The 24,097-nt window shown below is 40.7% G+C and overlaps 1 protein-coding gene across 4 annotated transcripts in view; it reads left to right on the top strand.

Annotated features, from left to right (window-relative positions):
• Nucleotides 1–24,097, top strand: part of MAP3K15 (mitogen-activated protein kinase kinase kinase 15) — a 177,432-nt gene that overhangs the window by 68,868 nt on the left and 84,467 nt on the right. For 2 of the 4 annotated variants that reach the window (XM_030574378.1, XM_030574360.1), the window contains 4 exons: nucleotides 2,068–2,148; nucleotides 12,753–12,946; nucleotides 15,248–15,416; nucleotides 20,268–20,374. In XM_030574378.1, coding sequence (XP_030430238.1) covers nucleotides 2,068–2,148; nucleotides 12,753–12,946; nucleotides 15,248–15,416; nucleotides 20,268–20,374 — 551 coding nt within the window. The remainder of the gene's footprint in view (nucleotides 1–2,067; nucleotides 2,149–12,752; nucleotides 12,947–15,247; nucleotides 15,417–20,267; nucleotides 20,375–24,097) is intronic. The other 2 variants (XM_030574386.1, XM_030574369.1) reach the window with 1 other exon arrangement.

The raw sequence follows: 24,097 nt of genomic DNA, 5'->3' as shown, positions 1-24,097 counted from the left end.
ATCTCCTTTGGAAGCCTATGCCAGAGTTTAACTCCCCTTATAGTTAGAAAGTTTTTCTTAATATCTAATCTAAATCTTTCTTCCTTCAGATTAAACCCATTATTTCTTGTTCTACCTTTAGTGGACATGGAGAACAATTGATCATTGTCTTCTTTATAACAGCCTTTAACATATTTGTGATTGGGTCTCTTCTCAGTCTTCTCTTCGCATAACTAAATATGCCCAGTTTTTTGTATCCTTTCCTCATAGGTCAGGTTTTCTAAACTTTCTATAATTTTTGTTGCTTTCTTCTGGACTTTTTTTTCCAATTTGTCCACATCTTTCCTAAAGTGTGGTGCCCAGAATTGAACACAATTCTCCAATTCAGGCCTCACACTGTAGAGAGGGACAATCATCTCCAGTCAGAGGTGAAAGTAATGTAAGAGACTTACTGGTATGCAGGGCGACTGGGATCCTGAGCAAGGTTGTGGAGCGGCTCTGGGCCCCTGGAAGGGGCAGGGCCTTGGGCAGAAAGGGCAGGGCTGAGGCCAGGCTCTGGCGGCAATTTAAAGGGCTTGGGCCTCTGGTTGCTGGAGCAGTAGCGGCGGCTGGGAGCCCTGGGCCCTTTAAATCATTGCTGGAGCCCTATGGCAGCGGCCAGGAGCTCCGGGACTCTGGCGGTGATTTAAAGGGCCAGGGGCTCCGGCCATGGCCAGGAGCCCTGGGCATTTTTAAATTGCCAGGCCCTGGGGAACCTGCCCCTTTGCCCCCTCTTCCCCCGCATCAGTGGTCCAGCCAGTATGGTTGGTTTTGTACCAGCTCTTACCAGTGAATACATCCCAGAATAATATTAGCCTTTTTTGCAACTGCATCACACTAACTCGCATTCAATTTGTTATCCAATATAAACCACAGCTGCTTTTCAGTAGTACTACTGCTTAGCCAGATATTTCCCATTTTATAATTGTGTATTTAATTTTTTCCTTCCTGAGCTATAGTACTTTGCGCTTATCTTTATTAAATTTCATTTTGTTGATTTCAGACCAATTCTCTAATTTGTCAGTCATTTTGAATTCTAATCGTGCCCTCTAAAGTGCTTGCAACCCCTTCCAACTTGGTGTCATCCACACATTTTATAAGCATACTCTCTACTCCATTATCCAAGTCATTAATGAAAATATTGAACAGTACAGACCCAGGACTGACTCCTGCAGGACCCTACTAGACACACGTTTCCGGTTTGACATTGAACCATTGATAACTTCTCTGTGAGTGCGATCTTTCTAACAGATGTGCTCCCACTTTATAGTAATTTCATCTAGACTGCATTTTCCTAGTTCTCTTATGAGAATGTCATTTGGGACAGTGTCAGAAGCCTTACTAAAATCAAAATATAGCATGTCTACGGCTTCCCTCCATCCAGTAGGCTAGTTACTCTGTTGAAGATAGAAATTAAGTCAGTTTGGCTTGACAAATCCATACTGGCTATTCCTTATAGTCGTATTGTCCTCTAGAAGCTTACAAATTGCTAATAACGAGGATAAAAATAGAACATAGAGATAATAGAAGGGAAATAGTTAAACTGATTTTTCCTTAAATTGGTGGTTTTCTAATGATTTAGAATTAACAATCTGATTTTAATACTCTGTATATATTAAATATGAAAAATGTTAATGCAAGTTAAGGATATATATTTAATAGTAAAGAGTTCTAGAAATGCAAACGGTAAAGTTTTAATAGGCATACACTAGTTTACCTCCATTGTATATATGTTGTTGTATGTAGTTAATTACAGTGTTCATGTAATAATCTAACGAGTGATTGTATATAAGACTTCCCTGAAAGCATGTTAGTGATAAAACAAAAACATATGCTGGCAAACTTGTCTCTGTAGTATTGTAGTTATACTAGAATTTCTGCAAACTTCTTTGAGCTTAAAGGTTATATATAAACTTACCGTATGTGTGTGTTCATCTTCTGTTGTATCTCTTTCTCTCTTCATGTGTCCTGTGTCGGTCTGTCTCTTTTTTTATTATTTGTATACTTCCATATTCTTTCTTTTCCATGCTGTTCCATTTCAATTTGGAGTTGGCTGCAGTTGCCAACCACAAAGCTTTTCTTCAGGTCCAAGTGCCTCCTGAGTACCACAGTGGTTATGTGATAGGCAAAGTATGTATTAGTTTCTAGTCTGCTTTCTGGCTGAATAAAAGTAATTTTAGAATTATTTTATTACTGTGCCTTTCCAATTGTATTTACTTAAGAATATTTTAAAAATAGTACTGGGCTGGGTCTTATTTTTCAGGCAACTGTTATCTTGGAATAGATGTTATTTTGAAATTGGATCCTGTAGCCTAGGGATACATTGTGTTTTTTTTAAAAGAGAAAGCCAAACCCTGCATTTTCAAAAAATATATTTACATTCAGACTTTTAAGATGAAGTACTGCATATAAAGTACTCTAATTTTGCTGGGAAATCAGTCACATGCAACAATTTTCTGTGGTGTCCAGTCCATCATATTTTTCTGTGGTGTTGAAAATTATCTTGATCCTTAAGACAACTAATTAATTTAACTCCCCGAGCGTGTTCAGATAGGCAATGTGTTTAGAAGCTTCCAAATTCGTCTAATGAATTTGGTTTGTTCTTTGTTGTCCAATTGCCTGGATTAAACCATACTGAGAGAGTCTTTTACATGTTATCTTAAATACTCTTAAGACTTGTCTACACGGGGAACTGCATAGCTCTAGCAGCGTAATTCTACCACCGTAACTATGCCAGTATAACACCCCATGTGGATACTCTGATTTCAAAATAAAAGTAATTTAAGATATAGGGTGGTAGTATAATTGCACTTTTGTGGAGGTATATGTACAAGTTTGCTACTCACTGGTGTTATCCTCACCTAGCTCCAAGGACTCATTGTGCCTAGCACAGTACAAACATGTAGTAAAAGACGGTTGCTTTCCCTAAGAGCTTACAATCCTAGTTTAAGACAAGTCATGACAGATTGGTGAAACGTACAAATGAGAGGAGGGAGAATGGGATAACAGTAATATAAGTGGTTTTTTTTTTCCATAGCCTGTGTGCACAATTTGTAGACGTAGAATTTTTTTTTTAAATAATGGTGATATATAAGCAGATCAGTAGCCGTAGTCTTAAATTACAGCCTGCCTAACCACTATCAGCCAATAATATGCTATAGACATCACAGTAAAAGTAGGGCAGTCAGAGGCCCTATGCACACCAGGACCTCAACCCCAGGAGCCACAAGGGTTCCCTCCCTTCCTGGAAAAACAGAGTTGAGAGGAGAGGTCACTCCAGTACTTAACATAACAGTCAGAGTGTATCTGAGTGGGTGGATGGATCAGGACTGCTGCATTCCTCTCCTCCTGCCACATTGAGTCCTCTCCTAGGATGGTGTCAGCACCTCTTCCCTCCCCTCCCCTCCCCTCCCCAAGATCGTGAGGTCTTGGAGATAACAGCCAAGTTAGGTGTTAAAACCTCTCTGAGCTATTGGTCCAGGTTTACTGCAGACATATGGGGTCATCACTGCATTAGTTATACTCAGGTCTTGTGTTCAAGCTTCCCCTCACTAGAAGGACTAGAAACTTCTTAGTTCATTTTTCAACAAAAGCTGAGACTCTGGTGTAAGTACATGACTTCAGGAGCTGATGTCCTGAAGCATGGACCTAATGTTCCTATGCTTCACCCAGTGCTGAATAGAAGTGAGTATGAAGGGGGTTAAGTCGTGGTCTTGCAGGTGTTTTGTGGGACAGTGATTTACACATAAGTAGGGTTCTACCAAATTCACGGCCATAAAAAAAGCATCATGGACCATGATATTTGGTCTCTTCCTGAGAAATCTGGTCTCTTGTGTGTTTTCACCCTATACTATGCAGATTTCACAGGGGAAAACAGCGTTTCTCAAATTGGGGGTCCTGACCCAAAAAAGAGTTGCAGGGGGGTCAGGGTGTTGCCACCCTTACTTCTGCACTGCCTTCAGAACTGGGCAGCTAGAGAGTGGTAGCTGTTGGCTAGGCGCCCAGCTCTGAAGGCAGAGCCCCAGCAGCAGCAGTGCAGAAGTAAGGGTGGCAATACCAAACCATACCATACCATCCAGACTTCTATGCCGCTGGTGGTGGTGGCTCTGCCTTCAGAGCTGGGCTCCTGGCCAGCAGTGCCGCTCTCTGGCTGCTTAGCTCTAATGGCAGCTCTGTTACCAACAGCAGTGCAGAAGTAAGGGTAGCAGTATCACAATTCCCCTACAATAACCGTGCAACTCCCCCCACAACTCCTTTTTGGGTCAGGACCCCTACAATTACAACTGTGAAATTTAAGATTTAAATAGCTGAAATCATGAAATTTACTATTTTAAAATCCGATGACTGTGAAATTGACCAAAATGGACCATGAATTTGGAAATAGGGCCCTACACATAAGGAATAATATGGAAGAAGGGATGAAGCTTCTTGTGGGAGAAATAGACAAGCAGATGGCTGACACTTTTATCATTGGCCAAGCAAAGAGGAAGGCTGATAAGATAATAGAGAGGGATAGGTAGGATAGAGCTGAACTGTGAAAGACCTTGAAGACAATCTTGTATTTGTTGCTGTGGATAAGGAGGGGAGGGACCAAAAAAGGCCAGGAAGATTGTCTTAGGAGTAGCATTTTGAACAGACTCTTCAACCTCTGCAAGTTTTTGATCAGAAAGTAAACCCAGAACTGAATCTTGCTTTGAGTTTGAAATGACTTTTCACTCTCTTCCATATCAAGCTATATGCTTAATGTTAGAGGTGTTTTAGAGGAAGTCTTTTTATCCTCTTCTATTTTGCAGTTTATCTATGGATATCTTAAAAGATGTTTGGCTTCCAATAATAGATATCATCTTTCCCCTCGACTCCAAAAACTGTAAATAAAATGGTTCTCTTTTACCATCTCTTTTGATTACTGATTCCTGCAAAGTGCTGTTCTGGTGCGCATGGCCTAAATTGATGAATGGATACCAGGCAGCTAGTTCATGCTCTACTTGGAAAAAATTGAAAGTGTTGCTTGTTGGGTGGGGGAAGACTTTTGGAAGATCTTGATTATTTGGAAATTGCCATGTTTGTTGATGACTGTGGATTGATAGGCCCTTCATATGAGGACTCTTCATTTTTTACTGAGAGCTGAACATGGAAACCCATGTTTCATTCATGGTCAGATATAGCTCTCTCCCACCTCCCTCCCTCCAAAATCTTTTGAAGTTGTGACCTTTCCTTCAGGAGATAGACCTTGCCACTGTAATCTGTGTCCTTGTCATCTATAAAGACAATTTTTTAAATTTCAATAATGTTTTGTTATGGTATTAGTATTAACAATGTGCTCTATTGAGGGCTACCTTTGAAAACCACTTATAATTTGTAACTCTTGCAGAATGCAGTAGCACAGATTCATTGAGTCCTGTAATATGCACTGGCCATCTGTTAACCAGTGAACATGCTTCAAATACTTTTGTTTGATTATGAAAACCTTAAATAATAGAGGACTAGTTCAGTGAGGAGGGAAGGGAACATGTTTTCATCTTGATTCCTTTATGTCAATAGAGATTAGTTGGTTTGGAATTACTGACTGTCCCAAGGCACGTATTTGAGAAGATGGGAGGGAGGGTCAATGTTGTTGAGGTCTTGTAGCTTTGGAAAGGCCTTAATCCTTAACCTATTAGTTATTTTTTCACTGGAAAAAAAGAAGTCAAAATCCTAGTGAAGGCAAGGCTGCCAACTGTGACTTTCGCTAGTGAGCCGCTACTATTAAACCCCAGGTTCCCTGTAGACTTTAACTTGACCTCTTAACTCATGTGATCATAGGTGCTGGAACTCCTGGCTTGAAGTGGTTTCCATCATGTACAGGGTTAACAGTTTGGTTCAATGGCTCTCAGCACCACCACTATACACATTGTTCCAATGCCCCTGCAGGAGATGGCTACCTAGTCCCCATTAGGACTTTAATTCCTGTTAGCTAACTTGAGTGAGTTAGTTAATAACACACCTTTTTGTTCTTCAGTGAAGATACACCCATATCATGCCAAAACGTAGCAATGGCATCCTTCCAGGAAAAGACTGTAAAACTTATTGTTTAGAGGTGGATTTTTTGAGGTTCATTTCACTGATGATTCTGATATCTCCTTCTTGATCTGAGTTGTCTTTGTTTAGATTGTTTTTAGTTATATTCTGGTAGGCCACCTACATACCTCAATTGAAATAATTTTTTAAAATTTCTATCATGTTTTTAAAGTGTTATGAAAAAAGATGTATAAATACTAAGAATTATTTCTTAAATCAGTGTATAAGTGCAAAAAAATTATTTCTTTATAGTACACTTACACTGTAACTGAATAATAATTCTGTGCTTTTTCCTTAACAACTTCATTTTAAGTTCTTAAAATGTATCGTTTCCAACTATGAATACTTATTTTGCTTGTATTTTAGATTGGAAATATTTCAAACTAATTCAGATAGCTAATAACTTTAGATTATCTAAATATTGCTAGACAGTCTTGTGCAGGTATTAATTTTATTTATCTTGCACAAGTAGAGCTATAAGTTTAGCAGGCAGATACTGGTCCTGTTTGAATCACTGAATAACAGCATTTGCATTTGCTGCACATGTGGCAAAAAAGTTAGATTGACAAGACTGTTTCCTTTAGACTTTTTTACACAGTACTCTCACTGATGCCAACAGGCTTCCAGTTGATGGAACAATCATAGAATATGGCTCCAGGATCAGCTCTTACACTAGCGAGAACTTACTTATGAATGGCAGTGAAGTGTTCACCTGCATGAATAAAACTGATATATTATAGGGCTTATTGGAATCATCTAGTCCATGCACCCTTGCTTTCTCTCCTTCTACTTTCTTACTGAGTGTTTTCTTGAATACCTCTCATGATAGTGCTTCCCCCTACTAGCTCAGGTAGTTGAAATTCCTGATTGCTCTAACGGCTGAGAAATTTCTTTCCTAATGTCCAATTTGTATTTATTTTCTCATTTAATTTTAGGGCACTACAGCTTATTTTGCAATACATTTAAATACGAATTAAATCTCAAAAATATTTTGCACAATAAAGCTATTGCATCATTCTGTTCCTTGCTCTTTCTAAAACATCTTGCCACTCTTCACTTCCTCTCTACTAAACAACTTCTGCATTTCACTGACTAGTGAAATGATGATTATCTCCTGCATAGAGGGCAATTTCCTGCTCATGTAATTCTATTAAAATCCAAAGGACCATTCCTGTGATGAAAATGAGGACATTAGGCCCATAGAGGAAAAATTCCCATTGACTTCAATGGGCTTTTGATCAGTCCTATAGCTTATAAAGTGGCATGGGGTCATTTGCAGTAAAGGGGCTATGAAATGTAAAACATTCAACATCATTGTGCTTCTGGTAGCAATAATGAGAGTAATCAGCATTTAAATCTTTCCTGATTTGATGTCACTAACTTAGGTTCCAATCCTGCAACTGACTCCATGCAAGTGGACCCCTGCGCTTATGCATCTAGTTACAGGATCAGGTACTGTCTGTCAAGGTAAAATGTTTCCCTTAGGATGGTCATATAAGCATATGATCTGAGTTTGAGTCTGGATTTTTTTATATATATTCTATAGAAACAAAATAAAGTCAAACTATTATAGTTCCTCAAACCACCACTTTGAATACGGTAGCACGTGTGTGCCATGCATATCACCTGTACTTAGTAACGCTTTTCGGTATTAACCATGGTATCCTGGTAAATCGCTGCCACCTGCTCAGAGCAGGAGCAAGCCTTGTCTCTGCCCACCACCTTCCCCCTTAGCAACATAGGTGCTCCAATCAAGGCTCCATAAACCCCACTCTTTCCCAATGCAGGCTAGCAATTTACACGCCCCATTTTACTACATTCAAGAGCACAGTTTCTTGTCTTATGGACACCCTCAGTTTACATGGATCTGCTGCCTCCGTGGAAGCAGTGCATCTCAATTCACCAGTTTCACCTAAGTTCAACACTCTTCTTAGGACAAGGTGTCTATACGTGTTTATAGTAAAAACAAATTTAAGTTTATTTAACAGAGCTTGAGAGAAAGATGCAAAATAAAAGTAAAAGGGTTTGGAAACATAATGTTAAAGGTAAAAGAAAAACAAACTGCAATCTATAGCCTATACTTATTAACAAGTTACCTTCCTAGACAGGAAAGTATTTCTCATCCAATGGTCCATCCTTGCAGCACTTTTCCAGTCCAGAAAGCTGGGATCCACCTTTCATGAGACGCTCCCACTGGCACAGTGGCTCTCCCATAATGAGTAACACCTTTGCCCTTTCTTCTACCCCTATACAGTTACAAACTGTTGTATCTTAGCCCAAGGAGGTCCCCTAACCAGAGACTTTTCTTAGGGGTTCTTTTGTCTTGGTAACCGCTCAGGCCTGCATCTGGTCCAGACAGTAAATCCAGGGCTTGAGTTGGCTCCACTGATGGCCCTTGTTCTCATTGTTGATTGAGTCAGGTCTAAGACTCCTCCATCTCAAGTGGCAAGTTTCACTTTCAACCATTTTGGAATACAATAGCCTACATGTTTCATAACTCTAAAATGGTTTCCCACACAAACACCTCGCAATAATCATGACATTCAGCTAGTTCTTAGCGCTCAGCAGATACCACCCATGACCCCCTTCAGTGAAATATTGAGAAGATGGTCAGACACAGGGGTAATATACCTCCCTGGGCATGTCTGTGTCACACTTACCCCATAGCTCCAACTGAGTTTGGGTATGTAGCAGGGCACTGCAGAGCCTCTCTTTGCTTCTGCCCCTGCTATGCTGACAAAGTCACTTGGGGACCCTGGGGTTCAGTAATTAGTGGGTCATTTATTTATGGGTTAGGTTCACACCATCTTTTCACCATACACAGCTTGGGTTCTAGAGTCTTCACTGAGGAAGGAAGACCTATCCCCCTGCTTCCACTCCCTCCCTCATCCCTCCCAGGCTAATTGGGCAGCTGTCTTCCATTCACCAATTAGGCGCAGGTTTTCTCTAGCCAACTCCAATTTATTTCCCTTCATGGGAGTTGGCATGACAGAAGGCTGAGTCAGCAGTTCTTCCCTTTGGGAGGCTGTGAACAGTGACCAGGCAGCTTCTTAAATGAAAGTATTGTTTAATTTTGACAGTAGGGACAAAGCATTTAGAGGCCAAGATATTAAAACAACAGTCTATACACGTGTCTATCTTTCTAACCTCAGATGATAGCCTCGGTAGGCCTAACTTTTCAGACCCCACAATGGGTGCCTCTGTCTGTTGCTCACAAACACCTATTCCTTCTCTTGAGAGAGAGAGCTTTAAAACCCTGTTTTACTCCTTTGTTCTTCTGTATTCCTGAGGTTTTGGCCCTTCTGGTCAAAACTAATTTCCCAGGCTAGTTGGGCAGGAGGTAAACTGTTCAATGCTGAGAGTTTGGACATTGTCACTTAACAACCCTCAAGAGTTTGCTGAGGAATGGCTTATCTTCAGCCATTCTTTTCACAATCTGCTTTTTTTCCTACAGCCTCATGTTAAACTAAACCAATATATTCATACAGTAAACATTGCGATAACCATATCAACATATACTATTCATAAATTATTAGAGAGCAGCTCTAATTCTGTCATAATGATCTAAGCCAATCACAAATTGTGCAGAGCCTGGCTGATGATTTATTAACACTTGGGGTTGGCAATACTACATAAGTTGCTTAAGAGGTCATCGACTGCTTATTCCTCACCTAGAATATCAGTAATTTCTTTGTGACATTACAATAATTTTCCGCAGTGGCTAATTTTGATGAATCAGAGAGTTTTCTTTAGATGAGGAATAGGCAACTAGAGCAGAGACCTCCTAAGGAATAAAGATGATGTTTTCAGACATCTTTGGTTCATAATAAAAAAACAATATAAAGGAAGTAGAGAAACAGAATTGTTTCTAAGTAGTGAAGATTCGATGGAATCTTTTAGAAATTTCAGTCCTCATATTGTACTGCATGGGATGTTTGGATTTTATTTAGTGCATGCATATGTTAAATAGAAAAGAGAGGAGTCAGGAAACTGTTGATCACTAGCCATGAGGTAGCACAGAAATACAAGGCTTTGATGGGTATCCCCTACATACTAAGGTTACTTCTTCCAGGAGGTAGCCTACCTCTTTGTATAACACTGATGGCTTATTTTGGCAGCTGATGATGTGGCTGTGCATCACGAACTTACGGGGCTAAATTTTCAGATGAAGTCCCACTGCTTGCACCTCTAGAACTCTTCACATAAGGTAATGTGTTTAAATACGGATAGGCCTCAATTTCTGCATTAAAAATAGGTGCTTCTGCATTGTGGACGAAAATTTGTAGAATAATATGTGGGGTACAAAAATCCAAGAGGAGGCAGGGGACATGAATAAAATGGTTAAATGTTATCCAAACAGGTGTATTGCACTGTTCCGCACAGGTAACTTTGAGAAACATCTCTGAAGGCTGGTTGTGAAATTTAAAGTTTTCCTTCTCCCAGCAAATAACTACAGTTTTCATTACTGTTACAAATTGTAGCAATAAGAAAATTATATGGACTATCAAAGCTGATCTTCATCTTCTACCCCAGAACTAACAGCTCATGGATTGTTTGAAATTTAAAACCAAAATTCATACATAAGGAGAATTAATGACCTAAAGTGTTTTGTCTTTAGTGATTTGAGGGCGGGGGCAGACTTGCTTTCTCATGAGGTCACAATGTTCCAGGCCAAAGACGAGCTTAAAAATAGTAATAGAAAAAAGCAAAACTAATTTTTTTGCAAAATGTGCACTGAGCACCTTGACATGCTAGTTGCTTGAGTTGAGCTTGGTTTAAGTAATTAGTTTTGGGGAGGCGGGTGGTAGAAAATAAAGACAGTAGTGGGACCAATGATCACAGTGTTAGAAATGTGAATGCTGTACTGTGTGGTGACATTTAGCTCAAGTACAGTCAATAGGAATGTGGTATTATTTTTATTAGAAATGATGGATCTTTTATAGTTTGGAATCATCATGAACTCAAATAGAGGGGCAAAAGAGTCACTGTGCCTCAGTTACTTTCTCTTTCTCTGCCTTTAGGGTTACCACATGCCTGAAATGAGGGTTTCAAATGAAAAAATCTCCCCTTCTAGTGACTGGTTTATTGGCATACAACAAAATCTGTTCAGCTCTCTACTCTTGTATCAGGGCTTCTTAGTCCTTCGTTTCCAGGGCTGTGCTAGTCTCCCCTCTTTCACAGCAGCTGCCAGTCTACTGCAGGTGGTGATCTTTCTGCCAGTCCATGGAGCAGTCCACACAAGGTCTTTCTCAGTCTGTGGCACCTCTCAGACTCAGCTGAGATCATTGCTTTATATAGCCTTGCCTGGCAGCCACATGCCTCTTTCTAAATGCATCTGCACTGATTGTAAACATCTGTGTCCCTTCTGCAGGGTGGGCTGGGAAGGCAGCACAGGGGTTAACCCTATTCCCTGCTGGACTAGGGAATGAGATCTGCGCAGCTGGTCACACAGCAACAGTTTTCCTAATTCATTTCACTTCAGGTCTAGTGCCTGATTCCTTCACCGTTAGTAATGTATATATTCCTGTCATACAAAAGGAGTCCCGCTGAAGTTAATTTTGCCAACACTTTTATTCTCTGCAAGTCTCACAATATTTGATAGTGTTTTTAAAGCTACAGCTCCTGGAGTCATGAATCTCAGCTCCCCTCTTTTTAATTTTTTTAAATTATTTTTCAGCCCTCATGGTTGCAGGGGATACATAGGTTGCAAATATGAACCCTGAAGTCTCAGAAACCAGAAATGTTTAATTATTATTTGAAACCTCCTGATTTTGGAGGGCCTGAGTCATAATTTTTGAATCCTTGGGGTTGGCGATACTGAGCTGGGCCTCTCATTCTGGAATGCAATAAGGTCTCTGGATCTTGAAATACTATGTATGGTCCTCTTGGTTACTACCATCTCCTCTCTTCTCCCCTCCCCTCCTCTACAGAGAGCCTTCTACCTGCTACCTCCAACAGTAACTAATCCCTTATTCTTCTTTGACTACAGTGACTGCTTCCCAGCAACTGCTTCCTCCTGTAGTACCTTCTCAATACGGGCCAGATCAAAACCCCAACAAAGTGTTATATATGAAATGTGTCTTTTCAGTTATAAGAGTGCTACTGCCAGTCCCCTTTTATTATGTTGTCATTGGACTGATCTACTGAATAACAGAGACAATATCATGACGGCTGTCACCCTACATAATTTGTCATACTCACATTCAGAATATTTAATTAAAAATTTCAGTTAAATAAAAATAACTGAGGTAATTTAAATATTAGTTGTATTATTTAAATTCTAAAACTCTGGTGACAGCACCATGACATCCTGAGGGCTGCTGCTTTTTAAACAAACAAAAATTTATCCTATACAGTAAACTTGGATTTTTTTTTAAAATCTGGATTTCCAGTTAAGCATATATTTACATAAAGACTTAATTCTTCCCTCAAGAAAGCAACTCCTACTGAAGTCAATAGGAGCCGTGGTCCTTTTGGCATGCCTGAAAATCAGGCCCAAAGTGTCTCAAGTTGAGCATCCAAAAGTGGAGGCATGCAAAATTAGTGAACACTTGTGCAAATCTAGCTGCCCATTATTTGCTCTTAAGGAATTAATCAGAAGATTCAGAATGAGATCACACAATTTGAGTGTGCAGTGCTTCCATTTGCTATCTGAATGTGTTTGCTTTTCCTTCTAGGCTTCCAGTGGGAATTACTATTTTATTCCATACATTGTAACACCCGGTGCTGATTATTTTTGCTGTGAAAGTGATGCCTTGCGGAGGGCCTCTGAGTACATGCAGCCTAACTGGGACAACATCCTGGGACCACTCTGTGTTCCACTGATGGACAGGTTTATCAGTCTTCTGAAGGACATTAATGTAACATCATGGTAATTTTGCCACCTTTACACTTCCTGCTTGTGGATATTTTTTCCTACTATGCAAGGGGTTTCAGAATCCCCACCAAGGTTCAGTGTGTTCAACCCTGTTTTAAAATACATACCTTAATTTAACCTAAACTATATTTCTGTCATGAAGCTGTTGTAGTAAACTAACTATTTTATGACAGCAGTGGATTGCATTTACTATCCAAAATATCAGCCATCAGAGTCAGAAATGGATACAGCCCTTGGAAAAGAGAGGGTATAGAAACTAAGTGTGTGCATACAATATGGTATTGACTGTGGTGTCACAGACTAGTGTCTGAGTGGAACCTTTTTAACAGTTGAATTGCATAGTAATTGTAGAATGCTGCTCTGGGCCTCAGCTGTCCCATGGTGACTCCTGTTTACTGACACATCTTGATACCCCTTTGTGTAGTAGGCACTGCCCTTTGTACCTCTTCTGCACTTTTCACATTCCCTTCCTCAGTCAAAATGTTGCATAATTTCTGTTTTATGCCATGTCCTCCTTCCTACTTCTGTTTCTATATTGACAAGAAAGCTCCCATCTTATGGCATAGGTTCCATGCGCTGGGTAAACTGCATGATCATTATCCCTTTTCAACTGTGCTTGTTGTCAGGTTGTAGCACGGTCACAGGCAAACTCAGTTTGGATCCATACTCAGCATCATTTGAAACTGTGCAGCCTTAATTAAAACTCTGATCAGTACCTATCCTATCCTGCTGCTATTGTTATTTATTATTTGAATTACTGTAGCAGCTAGGAGCCCTAATCATGGACTAGGACCCCATTATGCAAGGCTGTGAACAAACATAGAACAAAAAGATGGTCTCTGCCCCTACCAAGCTTACAGTCTATTTCAGTGTTGCTGAACTGCTGCTATATTGTTGAACAGAGTTGCCTTCATTCAGTGTTATCAGTGGAGCTCAGTTTTAAGTTGGTGCATTTTTGTTTGTGTCAGCTGCTATGAGGCATTCAGTTCCTACAGTGTCCTTGTGTTGTATTTTTACATTAATTTAAAAGTAACTGATTATAAAATTATTACTTTGCTCCTCTATTTTTTATCCTGCCATTTACAAGCGTATTAATATGAAGGAGGGACAGTAAAGATTAGGGTAATGTGATGCAATCAATAAAGCTTTTGTTTATGTGGTGCCTTTTATATAAATTCTCTCCTAAAAAGCTTTAAAGAGTTAACTGTACAGTTATAGAGTTAGGAAGAGTGGTGGCAGAGAGATGTGAAGATATACAGTAGAGGCAAGTGACAAAAGATAAGTTTTAATGAGACACATAGTCTGTCACTTTTGAAAATGGAACTGGGTCTTCTAGGTGACTTAGGGTAAAATTTTCAAATCACCTATGTCTGTTCTTATTAATGCAAGAAGAACTGATTAACATAAACCTGGAAACAGTGCACAAGAACTAGGAGTGATAGTGTGCAACAAATTAGACATGAGTTTGCAGTGACAGTAAAATAAGTAAAATGAAAGCCTTCCATTGGCCATTTCTTCAGACCCTTATTGCATTATCTCATGAGAGTACCTTGCAAGTGATATATGCTGTGGATATTAGTATCACAGTATTAGTGGATATTAAGAGAGAGCTTAATTTCCTCTTCTGCATTTAGGATTTAGGGTCTGAGCACTTGCAACTCCTTTTGGACAAGAAAAGCAGTTATATGTGCTCAGTACCTGTCAGGATCTGGCTATTAATGACTAAGCCCTGGGCTTAGTAAATGCTCGCTACAAATTACATTTCAAATAGACTGCATCTTTTTTTTTAACCTCCCTACATTGCAATATAAACTGAGATTTAGTGAAAAAAAGACATGACCGTTGTTACTGTGGCTTTTGCATGCCTCCTGTGTAATAGTATGCATTATATTCACTAAGTGAACTACAGCTAATCAGATAATGGATGGCTGTGGTTGGTTTATTTAATAAGAGCTGCTAGCCTCCATTAGATACAAAGATGAGGGATTTTGTTTTATATTACTGTAGTCTCTTTGTTTAGCATGACACTTTCTACTTTCTTAGGATAAATGTGTAGATGAATGTGTTTATTTTGAGCACTGTCCCTATACTGTACTAGGTCTGGTAAATAATTTTAAAAAGTAGAACTTGTAATTTAATAATGTTTCATGTAAAATATTTCTTAAAAGTGTAAACTGAAAGGAATAGTTAACTTAAACCTCATTCTGATAAAGAAATATCAGTGCTGTTTTAATGTTGTAACCAAACCTCCATTTAGAAAATTCTAACACTTTATCTCCATTTTTATTTCTTCAGTGCATATTGCAAGGAAACACTGTTGAATGATATTAGAAAAGCTAGAGACAAGTATCAAGGAGATGAATTAGCAAAGGAGCTGGCCAGGATTAAGCTTCGTATGGATAATACTGAAGTCCTGACTTCTGACATTATCATAAACCTGCTTCTTTCTTATCGAGATATCCAGGTATATATTGATGTGAAAGTAAGGAAGGTTCTCTTTTCGAGTGGATTTTACTCTTGTTTATTGTTTATTGCCTGTTTGTTTGTTAGCTTTTGAATTTGGACCACTGTATTATTTTAGTTTCAAGTTAAATCTGGCTATATTGTGGTTTTAAAGTAGATTACTTCTTTTTCTTTTTCATCTATGAAAAAAGAAGTGTATTTGGTTTTTAATTTTTAAATCCAAACTTTAAGCCTTTGGAAACTAAGAAAAAGAATTTGTTGTGATTTCAACATTTGCCACAAGAGTCCAGATTTACTATGTTTCAGAATTGGTATAAAAAGGAATATTGTGTTTGTTTTAAAAACTCAAGTCTCCACCCTCCCTATCCCTTCCACCTCCCTTCCCCACCCCTCGAAAAAACAACCTTTTGGCTTTTTAAAAAAACTCTGGTTTTGGTAAAACAGGGCCTCTCTTATAATACTTATGAACTATTCATCTTTGTGAGTGACATTCCTCTTAAGACTTGTTTTCACCAATTTGTTCTTCTGATATTTAGCACTTTTGTTTCTTGTGTCCCTCCCTCAGAATACATTTACTTGGCAAAGGAAGATGTGATTGCAGTGCAAATTGGCAGACCCACTCTTATCTTTAATTTAGCTGACATGGGTACAATGGTAGTGAGGAAGTGGTGGCACAGGCTTTGGCACCCCATTACAAGCCTGCTGGGTTGCTGACCCATGTCAGGGTCTGTGACCCCATGATTGTTGCCCGCACTACCTACATTAAAGTTAGCATAGTTAGGCCTACCCAGGCTGCAATAATTCCTCTTCTCCCACCCCTCACCATTGTGGTGGGTGCTTTAAATTCTCATGGTCGTCAACACCAGATGAGATCCCCTTCCTATGATAGAACTGAATGATTTTATTGAACAGATTCCCAAGCTGCATCACGACCAATTTAAGGCCATCATTCAGAAGGGTCAGCTAGTAGCAAAGACAGCGTTACAATCTGCCCTTGATACAGCTGACGCTCTGCCAGCTGCATCTTGATTGTGGTGGTGGTGCAATGTGCCTCTTGTCTCCATCTGTTGGGCTTCCTGAAGGAAGTACAGTCAGCCGTTGAAGATCTTGCCTTTGAGGGCACTAAGCTCTTAGTGGAAAAGACTGATGCCTCTCTTCGCACCTTGAAGGATTTTCAGGCCACTCTCCAATTGCTGAGCATCTACATGCCAGGACAGAAAAAAAAATTTAGTCTGTAGCCCATCACAAGCCATGCACCTCCCAATACTCAGCTCAATGTTACTACAAGACCCTGAGAAAAAAACCTAAATTTTCAAGACATAAATCATCTGGCCCACAAGCTTCCTCATCCAAGCCATCCACATCCAAACATCCATTGTGACATGTTGGTCAAGGTGCCATTAGACCATTCCCCATAACTGCTACAACTGGCCACCGCTACCCACCCATTGGCCGCTGACTCTGTGTTCTGCGGCACCTCGGAGTACATAATACCAGACTAATGGGTACTCTATTTATTTTGCTTTCCTGCCCCATCCACAATACCCATCCCCATTTTTCTTCAGGAACGCTTCTCACAAGAGTTTGCTACAACAAGAGGTAGATCATCTCCTCCAGTTAGGAACCATAGAATCAGTACCTCAACATCTTTGAGGCAAAAGGTTCTATTCTTACTTCCTAATACCCAAGAGGAAGGGAGGTTGGAGACCAATACTAGACCTCAGAGGTCTCAACAAGTTTGTCAAGGCCAAAAATTCAAGATGGTCACTTGAGCAACTATCATTTCAATGTTGGAACAGGGAGACTGTTTTTCAGCCCTTGACCTTCAGAACACCTACTTTCATATCTAACTCCTACCAACTCACAGATTAATTTCTCAGATTCATGCTGGGACAAGACCACTACCACTACAAAGTACTCCTCTTCGGGCTGTCATTGGCCCCAAGAGTATTTTTCAAGGTTCTCTCAGTGGTGGCTGTCCACTTACGCTCCCAAGAGGTCACGATTTACTCTTTTCTGGATGATTGCCTCCTCAGAGTCCTGTCTCTCCAAGAGCTCACCAAGTCAGCAGAGTTGCAAAGCATTTGTTTACAGAACTGGGCCCACAGATCAACGCCCAGAAATCAACCCTCACTCCAGTGCAGTGCCTGGAATTCATAGGTGTTGACCTCAACTCGTTACAGGCCAGAGCGTTCCTACCTCAACACAGATTCCTCTCCCTGGCGACACACATAGAGATTGTTTAAAACAGCCCACAAATATCAGCCAGACACTGCCTACAGCTCTTGGGGCACATGGCAGTGGGCACAGCAGTGATACCACACACCAAGCTTCACATGTGGTGCCTTCTGATGTGTTTCAGCTCGGTTTACAGACCAAACAGGGACAGACTAGACAAACCCTGGTCAGTACCCACCAGGGTCAAAATCTTCTTAGACTGGTGGAAAGACCCAACCAACATTTGCAAAAGGACCCCCTTCTTGCACCTCTGCTCATCATTGCTTCTCACCATCGATGCATCGCTCATACAGGAGGAGTTATCTAAATGGCCTTACAACACCAGGCAAATGGTCACCCATGGAGATCTCCCTTCACATCAGTCTCCTCAAGCTAAGGGCGGTCAGGAATGGCTGTGCTCACTTTCTCCCACTGATCAAAGTATCACACATGAGAGTCCTAACGGACAGCGTAGCCTGCATGTTCTACATAAATCAAAAAGGGGGAGCCTGATCACCCTCCCTTTGCACAGAAATGATGAGACTATGGTGTACCTCTTGTGACGTCACACTGTCAGCAATCTACCTCCCGGGCACACACAGCTTGATAGCAGACAGTCTTGGATGCAAATTCCCACGTGACCATGAGTGGGAACTAGACCCAGTAGTTCTTCACGATCTATTCAGGTGACCACAGACTTGGTCGCCACTTACCTGAACAAGAAATGTCCACTCTACTGTTCCAGAGCAGGGATAAGACAACTCTCCTTAGGTGATGCTCTCCCCCTCCCTGTGATGGAGACCTTCTTTATGCCTTTCCTCCTTTTCCTCTATTATCAAAGGTCCTGCTGAAAATAAAGAGACAGAGCACATGTCATTCTGATTGCTCTTACATGGCCAAGACAGACCTGGTTTCCCTACCTGTCACAGCTTATAACACATCCACCAATCTCTCTTCCAGTCATTCTGAACCTCCTCTCGCAGAAGAGAGGATATACCCTACATCCCAACCTGGCGATTCTCCACCTCAAGGCATGGCTCCTTCTTGTTTCAAACACGTAGAAAGCGCCTATTCGATAGAGGTGCAAGAGGTATTATTACACAGCAGAAAGTCCTCAACACAACAGATTTACCTGTAAAAGTGGTCTAGGTTTCAGATTTGGTATATTTGCCAACAGATCTCCCCAACAGCTATGGCTCTTCCACGCATCTTAGACTATGCACTGGCCATAAAGGATTGGGGCTTTCTCTATGCTCTCTGAGTCTAGCTAGTGGCTATACCAGCCCTTTCACCATCCAGCGGAGTGGTACTCGGTGCTGTCACAGCTGACCATCAAAAGATTCCTCAAGGGTATAGTTAACCTTTTTCCACAACCTCGGCTTCCTACGCCTACATGGGACTTAAACCTGGTACTGAAAGGATCGACTAGGCCTCCCTTCGAACCTATGGCCACCTGTTTGCTTACATAGCTCTCAATGAAAACAGCATTCCTTTTAGTAATTACTTCAGCCAGGAGACTAGGGGAAATAGTGATTCTGATGGCATATTCCCCCCTCCCTCTCCCCCCTCCACAATATTCTTTCAGGACAAGGTTACACTCAGGCCACATCTGAAATTCATTCCAAACCTCTCTGTTTCACATGAAGCAACTGATTCATCTTCCAACGTTCTATCCCAAGCTTCATTGAGACAAGAGTGAGGCTATATTACACACACTAGATATCAGGAGAGTCCATGCCTTCTACCTGAACAGGACGAAGGCCTTCAGAGACTCCCCCCAGGCTTTTCCTGTCCATTGCGGAAAGATCCAAGGGTTCAGCAATATCAGCCCAAAGACTTTCCAAGATGGTCTCAGAGTGTATCAGACAACATGAACTCTCTCAATACTGTTCGTACATGCTCCCCAAGGTCTGTCTCCTTACCCCTCACCTTCTTCAGGAATGTGCCTGTCTCAGAGATCTGCAAAGTGGCGACATGGATGTCAATCCACTCCTTTGCAGAACATTATGTGATCACTGGGGACTCTGCCTCCCATGCCATCTTCGGCTCCACAGTGCTGACATTGACCCTGGAGTCCCAAACCTGCACTGGGATACTGCTCAGGAGTCACCTACAGTGACACGTAGGGACACTACTCGAAGAAGAAGTTACTCACCTTGTGCAGTAACAATGGTTCTTTGAGATGTATGTCACTATGGGTGCTCCACAACCCACCCTCTGACCCTCTCCTTTGGAGTTGTTGTCAGTGACTCTGCAATAGAAAAGGAACTGAGCGGGGTTAGCCTTGTGGCGCAGCCCAGGGAGAGACAGCGCATGTGCGGGCCTCATGAACACTGCTACCGAAGTTCTCCAGTCAGCAGCACAGGGACACAAGCACACCTACAGTGGAGCACCCATAGGGGGACACATCTCAAAGAACCATCATTACTGCACAAGGTGAATAACTACTTCTTGTGCACAACTACCTCGCCTGTTAGTGAATGTGAGCTGTCTTTGTCCATACTGACCAGTAATTATTACTGTAACTAAATTGATTTACATTTCCAAGTGAAGAACCTGATCCAGCTGGGAGTTTGATCAAATGATTTGGCTTAGTGATATTTTCTTTGATTGTATTTTTTTTTATTGATATCAGGACTATAATGCTATGGTAAAGCTGGTGGAAACACTGGAAATGCTGCCTACCTGCGATCTGGCTGATCAGCACAACATTAAATTTCATTATGCATTTGCATTGAATCGGTAAGTATAACTGCTAGGTTTTTTGCATTCTCTATAGGTGTATATAAGTATATGCACACATTTAAAATGTATGTGCATATACTTGCGTGTGTGTGTGCATGCATTTACACCTCTACCCTGATATAAGGCTATCCTGGGCAGCCAAAAAATCATACTGCATTATAGGTGAAACCGCATTATATCCAACTTGCTTTGATCCGCCATAGCATGCCGCCCTGCCCCCCAGAGTGCTGCTTTACCGCATTATATCCGAATTCATGTTATATCGGGTCGCGTTATGTCGGGGTTGAGGTGTATGTGCAACATCTTTCTCACTCACACCCACACCACTGGGGATACTGTTCATGAAATAAATTACTTTGTTTGCAATAACCATATGTTAATCCCTTTGTGCCAGGACAGCTTTTAACATTTGAAATCCTTTCAAACAGCCCCAATTTGGTAAAAGAATAGTCTGCCCACAAGACTGGATAAAAGACCTGATTCAAAGCTCATTGAAGTCAATGGAAAAACTCTCATTGACTACAGTGAGCTTTGGATCAGGCCCAAATTCATTAAATGTTTGAGTTCTTCCTTGTCCATGTTTCCTTTTTGCTAAATTGCTATTAGTTAAAGGTAAGTTATTAAAGTAATCAGTGATAAGTGGTAGCTGAATCATACATTGTATCTCCGATTGAGGGAAGAAAAGCCCATTTGAGCCTACCTGCTTTCATCCACTCGACCTCTCCTGAAGCGACAAAGATAAATGTTCTGTTTTCTCCCTTTATTCCTCTAGGCAGGTCTTTCCATAGCACTTCTCTACAATGGCTACTGCATTTTAAAATTATAGTAAGAAAGCTTTTAGCTTGTTTCTGTGGAAAATAGGTCTTGTCAAACAGGCCTGATTTTGCTCTTTGATGAGATTACAAGTTTGATTGATAATAAAGTAACTAAATAATAAAGTATAAATGTAATATACTTAGATTATTGTAAGACTCATAGACTCATAGACTTTAGGGTCAGAAGGGACCAATGTGATCATCTAGTCTGACCTCCTGCACAAAGCAGGCCACAGAATCCTACCCATCCACTTCTATAACAAACCCCTAACCTATGTCCGAGTTACTGAAGTCTTCAAATTGTGGTTTGAAGACCTCAAGCTGCAGAGAATCCACCAGCAAGTGACCCATGCCCCACGCTGCAGAGGAAGGCGAAAAACCTCCAGGGCCTCTGCCAATCAGCACAACCTTCTTAAAATTTTCACAGAATGCAACCTTTTGGCTGAAATTTTCCATTTTTGGTGCCCGCCTCACTGTACTTTTATGTATATGTGAGAGTTTCAGCAAAAGGGATTCAGGCTTTCTGAGACTGAAGCTTATCAAAATTGTCTTCCTCCCTCCCCCTTTATTGACTTGCGAATTTGATGTAGAAAATGCATCTTTTTGAAGATATTGATGGAGTTAGAGTTCTGTAAAAGACACATTCAAAATAATCTGCACCTGTTCTCATTAACATATGCTGCACTGAGTTACCAGTCTGCTCGAGTATAGTATTCTAATGTTCTTTTGGAAATACTTAGGAAATGTATTATGGTAGTTTCCTAGAAATGAACAACTAATTTTCCAACAGTGAGAACATAAAAAGTACTCTCTCCTGTTTATAGATTTTTGGTCCAATCAAAGAGTAATCTTTTTAAATTACTTCCCTTCAGCAATTTTCAAAATGTATGTGCTACTTGATGCATTGTTTTGGACTTGAAAATATTTTTAGATCAGATCTATTCATATATCTGGTCATCCTAAAAATGTAATTGTTAACTACTTTTTCTACAGACTGCTTGTGCTATTAACTTTCTGTTTTTATTATTCCTGTTTTATTGAAGTTTGTTAGTATTCACAAGAATACAAAATGATAAAGTTATACCTAAGATATTGATTCTTGCCTTGCAAAATAGGGTAAAGATTACCCAGAATCTACAGTAAAGTGCAGCAGTAACAACATGCATCATAAGTAATAACAGAACAACTGATTGTAGAAACCCAAGCATACCAAATGTCAGACACTGCTGAATCCAATAATTAATATTTCACATCAATTATACCGCAGTTCTAATCATAATCAGCAGAAAATCTTATTCATTAATTTCCTCTTGTTCTGCTTTAATTAAGTTATTGTTGGCAGTTAATTTCATTTAGTCTTTTCAGTTAGATGATTGGGCTGTGCTACAAAGACCTAGAGATATGGCACTAGGAAATCATTTCTGGGGGCATGGACTCTCCAAATTATGTGGAGACAGGGCAGAGAATTGCATACACATTTATGGCACTATTGTAAATAATAGATTATGATAATTCCTCAAGTGTAGGTCCTGCGGTAGGATAGTTATCTGTCACACTGGTCTCAACTGGGGACTCAGCTTTGGAGCATAGAACACATTTTGTCAGGGACTCTTCTCTTTGGTTCATCTTATTTAATGTAAGGTCAGTAGCTAATAAAATTTGTAACTACTATGATATAATTGTAAGGATGATGTGTAACTGAGGTTCTGTGGAGTAGTTTGTCATATTTGCATCTGTTTTCAAATGTAGGTGTTCCCTCGCTTCAATCAGTGAGCGATTCCTGGGTGAGAAATAGCTGGGGTGTACAGCTTGTACTGTGGCACTTTGTCTGGGTTGGCACTGGATTTGCCTAGACCTATTGTACACTAGACCCTTGCTAGAACGTGGGATTTGGGATCCATGCGCAGCACCATGTTAACACGGGGACCGCGTTAAAATAAATTGCAATTAAAGTAATTAAATTTGGGATCCATGGCTGCAACCAGGTTATATGCGAATTCGCGCTATATAGACGTGCGTTTTAGCGAGAGTCAGGTGCATTATGTGACTGTGGGAACATGGCTTCACAGCTGACTCAGGATTTCATGACAATCATGGGTCTTTCCCAAATGATTTCAGGCTCTAGGAATAGAAGTAGGCATGCTCTGGACCTTAGTATAGTTTTGCTTTTGAGGAGAGTGAAGATTATATTTCTAATATTCTTGCTGTTTGAGCTTAGGGCTCACCTTTAAAGAAATAATATCCTCTGCCTGTGCCTCCAGAGAACCCCTCCTGTCTCTGTAGTGAGTATTTACACCGAAGTGCTACAATGGCGTAGCTGCAGCTGTGCTGCCTTAGTGTTTTATATGTAGACATAGCCTAGCCTGGGCTGGAGGAATGACTGGGGCCGTGAGCAGGCAGACCAGGACTGGCTGGACAAGGAAACGGGAGGAGGGTGAACTGATATCAGATTGGGTGGGGTGGGGGAGGAGAATGGGACTGTGGGTAAGGAGACTGGGACTGAGAATCAGTGGGGCCGGGAGCAGGAAATGAGAGTTGAAGGGAGACAGATCTGATGAGGAGACAGTATGGGCATAGAACTTGGACTGGGTGAGTGAAGAGAATGCAACAGAGAGCCGGAGGGGGATGGGGACACTGAGATTGGATGAGAAGCCCAGGAAGGGAGACGGTGATAGGTAATTAGGGTGAGGGTTGGGTAGGGAGGGGGTTATCTAGAGGCTAAGGTAGAGCTTTAACTTGCCTGTAATTAGATAGCTTAATGTTAAGAGAATAATTAAATGGCACATTAGACTGGCTCTTTGTTGTTTTACTTACTGCAGTAGTTTGTCTGAATATTAATAAAGTCTAAATTTTCACTATCAGCTAGAATTTTAACGTTATGGCTCTCCATAGGTGATTTAGAGTT

This window comes from Gopherus evgoodei, chromosome 1, assembly GCF_007399415.2.
Source record: "Gopherus evgoodei ecotype Sinaloan lineage chromosome 1, rGopEvg1_v1.p, whole genome shotgun sequence".
Classification (NCBI taxonomy): Eukaryota; Metazoa; Chordata; order Testudines; family Testudinidae; genus Gopherus; species Gopherus evgoodei.
The sequence above is the reverse complement of the archived record's forward strand: the minus strand, read 5'-3'. Positions and strand labels throughout refer to the sequence as shown.